The following is a 7,860-nucleotide window of genomic DNA, read 5'->3' as shown; positions in this document are numbered from 1 at the left end:
AGCAGTGAGCTGAGGTGAGTGTTACCTCTTAAAGCATTGAGCTGAGCTGAGTGTTACCTCTTAAAGCAGTGAGCTGAGCTGAGTGTTACCTCTTAAAGCAGCGAGCTGAGCTGAGTGTTACCTCTTAAAGCAGTGAGCTGAGCTGAGTGTTACCTCTTAAAGCAGTGAGCTGAGCTGAGTGTTACCTCTTAAAGCAGTGAGCTGAGCTGAGCTGAGCTGAGCTGAGTGTTACCTCTTAAAGCAGTGAGCTGAGCTGAGTGTTACCTCTTAAAGCAGTGAGCTGAGCTGAGTGTTACCTCTTAAAGCAGTGAGCTGAGCTGAGTGTTACCTCTTAAAGCAGCGAGCTGAGCTGAGTGTTACCTCTTAAAGCAGTGAGCTGAGCTGAGTGTTACCTCTTAAAGCAGTGAGCTGAGCTGAGTGTTACCTCTTAAAGCAGTGAGCTGAGCTGAGTGTTACCTCTTAAAGCAGTGAGCTGAGCTGAGTGTTACCTCTTAAAGCAGTGAGCTGAGCTGAGTGTTACCTCTTAAAGCAGTGAGCTGAGCTGAGTGTTACCTCTTAAAGCAGTGAGCTGAGCTGAGTGTTACCTCTTAAAGCAGTGAGCTGAGCTGAGTGTTACCTCTTAAAGCAGTGAGCTGAGCTGAGTGTTACCTCTTAAAGCAGTGAGCTGAGCTGAGCGTTACCTCTTAAAGCAGTGAGCTGAGCTGAGTGTTACCTCTTAAAGCAGTGAGCTGAGGTGAGTATCCAACAGGAGTTGATGAGAGTCGCTCCACACACCAACCTGCCGTCCCCCCGAGAGCCTCTTAGACGCACTGCAGCCTGCCATGGCCAGCCTCCCCTGAACACACACACACACACACACACATTATAGAATAGAAATAGTAGTATATACTCTGTCTCGTGTACAATTATACAATACACAGTGCATTCGGAATGTATTCAGACCCCTTGACTTTTCCCACATTTTGTTACGTTACGGCCTTATTCTAAAATGGATTAAAAAAAAAAAAATCCTCATCAATCTACACACAATACCCCATAATGACAAACCGATAACAGGTTTTTAGAAATGTTTGCACATTTATAAAAAATAAAAAACTGAAAACCTTATTTACATAAGCATTCAGACCCTTTGCTATGAGACATGACATTTAGCTCAGGTGCATCCTGTTTCCATGGATCATCCTTGAAATGTTTCTACAACTTGATTGGAGTCCACCTGTGGTAAATACAATTGATTGGACATGATTTGGAAAGGCACACATCTGTCTATATAACGTCCCACAGTTGACAGTGCATGTCAGAGCAAAAACCAAGCCATGAGGTCAAAGGAATTGTCCGTAGAGCTCCGAGACAGGATTGTGTCGAGGCACAGATCTGGGGAAAGGTACCAAAAAATGTCTGCAGCATTGAAGGTCCCCAAGAATACAGTGGCCTCCATCATTCTTAAATGGAAGAAGTCTGGAACCACCAAGACTCTTCCTAGAGCTGGCCGCCCGGCCAAACTGAGCAATCGGGGGAGAAGGGCCTTGGTCAGAAAGGTGACCAAGAACCCGATGGTCACTCTGACCGAGCTCCAGAGTTCCTCTGTGGAGATGGTAGAACCTTCCAGAAGGACAACCATCTCTGCAGCACTCCACCAATTAGGCCTTTATGGTAGAGTGGCCATAAAAGGCACCTAAAGGGATGTTTTTCAGCGGCAGGGACTGGGAGACTAGTCAGGATCGAGGGGAAGATGAACGGAGCAAAGTACAGAGAGATCCTTGATGAAAACCTGCTCCCAGAGTGCTCAGGACCTCAGACTGGGGCGAAGGTTCACCTTCCAACAGGACAACGACCCTAAGCACACAGCCAAGACAACGCAGGAGTGGCTTCGGGACAAGATCCATTATTAGACGTTGGTCCAGGTCCCCAGGGAGGTTACACCAGATCCATTATGAGACATTGGTCCAGGTCCCCAGGGAGGTTACACCAGATCCATTATTAGACGTTGGTCCAGGTCCCCAGGGAGGTTACACCAGATCCATTATTAGACGTTGGTCCATGTCCCCAGGGAGGTTACACCAGATCCATTATTAGACGTTGGTCCAGGTCCCCAGGGAGGTTACACCAGATCCATTATTAGACGTTGGTCCAGGTCCCCAGGGAGGTTACACCAGATCCATTATGAGACGTTGGTCCAGGTCCCCAGGGAGGTTACACCAGATCCATTATTAGACGTTGGTCCAGGTCTCCAGGGAGGTTACACCAGATCCATTATTAGACGTTGGTCCATGTCTCCAGGGAGGTTACACAAGATCCATTATTAGACGTTGGTCCATGTCTCCAGGGAGGTTACACAAGATCCATTATTAGACGTTGGTCCAGGTCCCCAGGGAGCTTACACCAGATCCATTATTAGACGTTGGTCCAGGTCTCCAGGGAGGTTACACAATATCCATTATTAGACGTTGGTCCAGGTCTCCAGGGAGGTTACACCAGATCCATTATTAGACGTTGGTCCAGGTCCCCAGGGAGGTTACACCAGATCCATTATTAGACGTTGGTCCAGGTCTCCAGGGAGGTTACACCAGATCCATTATTAGACGTTGGTCCAGGTCCCCAGGGAGGTTACACCAGATCCATTATTAGACGTTGGTCCAGGTCCCCAGGGAGGTTACACCAGATCCATTATTAGACGTTGGTCCAGGTCCCCAGGGAGGTTACACCAGATCCATTATTAGACGTTGGTCCAGGTCCCCAGGGAGGTTACACCAGATCCATTATTAGACGTCGGTCCAGGTCTCCAGGGAGGTTACACCAGATCCATTATTAGACGTCGGTCCATGTCTCCAGGGAGGTTACACCAGATCCATTATTAGACGTTGGTCCTGGTCTCCAGGGAGGTTACACAAGATCCATTATTAGACGTTGGTCCAGGTCCCCAGGGAGGTTACACCAGATCCATTATTAGACGTTGGTCCAGGTCCCCAGGGAGGTTACACCAGATCCATTATTAGACGTTGGTCCAGGTCCCCAGGGAGGTTACACCAGATCCATTATTAGACGTTGGTCCAGGTCCCCAGGGAGGTTACACCAGATCCATTATTAGACGTTGGTCCAGGTCCCCAGGGAGGTTACACCAGATTCAATGCAGTATTCGACGTTCGTCCAGGTCTCCAGGGAGGTTACACCAGATTCAATGCAGTATTCGACGTTCGTCCAGGTCCCCAGGACATCGGCAGAATGCTTTCGGAACCGGCCACTAGGGGCAACAGTGAGCACTATTATCATCTCGTAAGGTCCCGGCTTGCTGGGGTGTTGTGGACGGGGATGGCGGATGGGCGCAAGCCGCGAGCTCCGGCGCCGAGGATGGCGGGTTCAATCTCAGTGCTAGGCACTCGTTAATTTTGGGGGGGTTTTAACTCAAACCTTAATATATATATATATATATATATTATACATTATATTATATATTGAGTTGTTTTAGTTTTAACTCTATCCCAAACCTTATCCCAGGGGTGTCCAGTAACCCAGGGGTGTCCAGTGGGTGTCCAGTAACCCAGGGGTGTTCAGTGGGTGTCCAGTAACCCAGGGGTGTCCAGTGGGTGTCCAGTAACCCAGGGGTGTCCAGTGGGTGTCCAGTAACCCAGGGGTGTCCAGTGGGTGTCCAGTAACCCAGGGGTGTCCAGTAACCCAGGGGTGTCCAGTAACCCAGGGGTGTCCAGTGGTTTTTGTTTCTACCTGGCAGTTAATTACAAACACCTGATGTCCAGGTGTGAATGAGTCCTTTATTAAAAGGAGAGGATGAAAACAGAAAGACCCACATTGGACCGCCCTGCCTTGACCAGTCGGAATTAATGCCTCTCTCTCTCTCTCTCTCTCTCTCTCTCTCTCTCTCTCTCTCTCTCTCTCTCTCTCTCTCTCTCTCTCTCTCTCTCTCTCTCTTCTCTCTCTCTCTCTCTCTCTCTCTCTCTCTCTCTCTCTCTCTCTCTCTCTCTCTCTCTCTCTCTCTCTCTCTCTCTCTCTCTCTCTCTCTCTCTCTCTCTCTCTCTCTCTCTCTCTCTCTCTCTCTCTCTCTCTCTCTCTCTCTCTCTCTCTCTCTCTCTCTCGCTCTCTCTCTCTCTCGCTCTCTCTCTCTCTCTCTCTCTCCTTACCTCAGTGAGTTTTCTCCTCCTATGATTCTGCGTTGGCGTGTATGTACCAGCCTCAACCCACACACAGGATCTGACACAGACAGACGGGAACGTTAGTTTAGTTCAGGATCTAACACAGACTCCAACCTAACAGAGGAAACCACAGGTAACCATTTCATATGTATATACTGTCCTGCTAGAAACTAGGCCGACCCAGTCCTAATAGCTACCTACCAGTGTGTACTGTGTGGAGACACTGTCCTGCTAGAAACGATGTGTTCAATCAATCCACTTACAGCATGTATTAGATATGTGTAGTGCAGTAAGGGTATGAAACAGCATTATACAATTAACAACTATATAACAGTATGGATGTGCATCTTTCCCTTTCAAGACGATTCAATACATATCTACCATACAGGAGCCATACGTATCTAGAGACATGGACTGATACCATCCAGGAGCCATACGTATCTAGAGACATGGACTGATACCATCCAGGAGCCATACGTATCTAGAGATATGGACTGATACCATCCAGGAGCCATACGTATCTAGAGACATGGACTGATACCATCCAGGAGCCATACGTATCTAGAGATATGGACTGATACCATACAGGAACCATACGTATCTAGAGACATGGACTGATACCATCCAGGAGCCATACGTATCTAGAGACATGGACTGATACCATACAGGAACCATACGTATCTAGAGACATGAACTGATACCATCCAGGAGCCATACGTATCTAGAGACATGGACTGATGCCATACGGGAGCCATACGTATCTAGAGACATGGACTGATACCATACAGGAGCCATACGTATCTAGAGACATGGACTGATACCATACAGGAACCATACGTATCTAGAGACATGGACTGATGCCATACGTATCTAGAGACATGGACTGATACCATACAGGAACCATACGTATCTAGAGACATGGACTGATACCATACAGGAGCCATACGTATCTAGAGACATGGACTGATACCATCCAGGAGCCATACGTATCTAGAGACATGGACTGATACCATACAGGAGCCATACGTATCTAGAGACATGGACTGATACCATACAGGAACCATACGTATCTAGAGACATGGACTGATACCATCCAGGAGCCATACGTATCTAGAGACATGGACTGATACCACCCAGGAGCCATACGTATCTAGAGACATGGACTGATACCATCCAGGAGCCATACGTATCTAGAGACATGGACTGATACCATACAGGAACCATACGTATCTAGAGACATGGACTGATACCATACGTTTTAGTTCGGGACGATTTGGTGCGATTTGGTTTGATTAGAGGAACGAATCGATGCGTGTGTGTGTGTGTTTATGGTGTATGTGTGTGTTTATGGTGTGTGTGTGTGTGTGTGTTTATGGTGTGTGTGTGTGTGTTTATGGTGTGTGTGTGTGTGTGTGTGTGTGTGTTTATGGTGTGTGTGTGTGTGTGTGTGTGTGTTTATGGTGTGTGTACTATGTACAACACATTTAGTTGTGTTACAGCCTGAATTCAAAAATGGATTCAATATATGTTTCTTCTCACCCACCTATACACAACACCCCATAATGTGAAAACAATGTTTGCAAATTTATTGAAAATGAAATACAGAAATATCTAATTTACATAAGTATTCAGACCCCTGAGTCAATACTTTGTAGAAGCATCGTTGGCAGCTGATTACAGCTGTGAGTCTTTCTGGGTAAGTCTCTAAGAGATTTCCACACCTGGATTGGACAACATTTGTCCATTATTCTTTTCAAAATTCTTCAATCAGTAATTAGTACAGGGAGATATGCTCTCCAATCAGTAATTAGTACAGGGAGATATGCTCTCCAATCAGTAATTAGTACAGGGAGATATGCTCTCCTCCTCTCCTAGTCAATCAGTAATTAGTACAGGGAGATATGCTCTCCAATCAGTAATTAGTACAGGGAGATATGCTCTCCAATCAGTAATTAGTACAGGGAGATATGCTCTCCAATCAGTAATTAGTACAGGGAGATATGCTCTCCACCTCTCCTAGTCAATCAGTAATTAGTACAGGGAGATATGCTCTCCACCTCTCCTAGTCAATCAGTAATTAGTACAGGGAGATATGCTCTCCACCTCTCCTAGTCAATCAGTAATTAGTACAGGGAGATATGCTCTCCTCCTCTCCTAGTCAATCAGTAATTAGTACAGGGAGATATGCTCTCCACCTCTCCTAGTCAATCAGTAATTAGTACAGGGAGATATGCTCTCCAATCAGTAATTAGTACAGGGAGATATGCTCTCCTCCTCTCCTAGTCAATCAGTAATTAGTACAGGGAGATATGCTCTCCTCCTCTCCTAGTCAATCAGTAATTAGTACAGGGAGATATGCTCTCCTCCTCTCCTAGTCAATCAGTAATTAGTACAGGGAGATATGCTCTCCACCTCTCCTAGCCAATCAGTAATTAGTACAGGGAGATATGCTCTCCTCCTCTCCTAGTCAATCAGTAATTAGTACAGGGAGATATGCTCTCCAATCAGTAATTAGTACAGGGAGATATGCTCTCCACCTCTCCTAGTCAATCAGTAATTAGTACAGGGAGATATGCTCTCCAATCAGTAATTAGTACAGGGAGATATGCTCTCCACCTCTCCTAGTCAATCAGTAATTAGTTCTTCAGCCTCCCCTGGTTTCTCAGCGGCAGCTGTAAGCGGCGGTTGTATCTGTGGAGGTTTTATTGCAAAACTAAGACCGTCGGCGAAACGAAGACGGTTCTGCCGAGTTGTTGGAGAGAGGAAGGCGCCACTCTCTCACTGAGTATCTTGCCTAGTTAATTACAGATCTAATTTCGCTCTTTTGTAGCTTCGTCAACTGTGTGTTTTCTATACCTGTTCGTTCATCTCCCTGTAGGCTTTACAGACACTCCCCACCCCTTGGCTGCAACCCTTCTAAATATTGTTTACCCTGCACGCACAACCCATGTGGAATTCCTGGTCTCTGGCAGCGTTTGGAACTACCGATCTGTGGTCAAGAACGCAGAGTTCATCTCAGCCTGTGCTGCCCTTCAGTCCCTTGACTTTTTGTCCCTGACGGAGACGTGGATCACCCCCAGAGAACACTGCTACTCCAGCTGCTCTCTATTCATCTGACTGTTTTCTCTCATAGTCCAGGAGCATGTGGTCGTCGCGGTGGAGGCACAGGTCTACTCATTTCTCCATAATGAGATTTTTTATTGTCTCCCCCTCACCTGTCCATCTCATTTGAATTCCTTGTCCACTCAAGTTTAACATTATTGTCATCTATCGCCCACCAGGTGCCCTTAGAGTTCCTCAATGAGCTTGACACCTTGATAAGCTCATTTCCTGACAATGGCTCACCGCTCTTCGTACTTGGCGACTTCAACCTCCCGACGTCTGCATTCGATTCATGTATTTCCAACTCTCTCTTTCCCTTCCTTGACTCTTGACCTCACCCTTTCCCAATCCCGTCCAACTCACAAGGCAGGCAATACACTTGACATCATCTTTACTAGAGGCTGTTCTCCTACTAATCTCTCTGCAACCCTCCTCCAGGTCTCTGATCACTACTTTGTTCCCTTTTCCGTCTCCCTTTCCTCCAACCCACTCAGCCCCTACCCAGATGGCCTCCAGTCAGTCCTAACCTCTCCTCCAGTACCTCCAGTCCTAACCTCTCCTCCAGTACCTCCAGTCCTAACCTCTCCTCCAGTACCTCCAGTCCTAACCTCTC

At 46.9% G+C, this 7,860-nt stretch overlaps 1 protein-coding gene across 1 annotated transcript in view; it reads right to left on the bottom strand.

The window, feature by feature from the left end:
* The window catches only part of prss12 (serine protease 12), a 62,089-nt gene that overhangs the window by 9,362 nt on the left and 44,867 nt on the right, over positions 1-7,860 (bottom strand). Inside the window, exons 6-7 of the mRNA XM_045213900.1 lie at positions 4,134-4,203; positions 713-835 (exon numbers count right to left, since the gene is read on the bottom strand). Of these exons, the coding sequence (XP_045069835.1) occupies positions 713-835; positions 4,134-4,203 (193 nt within the window). The remainder of the gene's footprint in view (positions 1-712; positions 836-4,133; positions 4,204-7,860) is intronic.

Source organism: Coregonus clupeaformis, unplaced genomic scaffold (genome assembly GCF_020615455.1).
Source record: "Coregonus clupeaformis isolate EN_2021a unplaced genomic scaffold, ASM2061545v1 scaf0170, whole genome shotgun sequence".
NCBI classification, from domain to species: Eukaryota; Metazoa; Chordata; class Actinopteri; order Salmoniformes; family Salmonidae; genus Coregonus; species Coregonus clupeaformis.
This window is presented reverse-complemented; position numbering and strand designations above follow the sequence as displayed.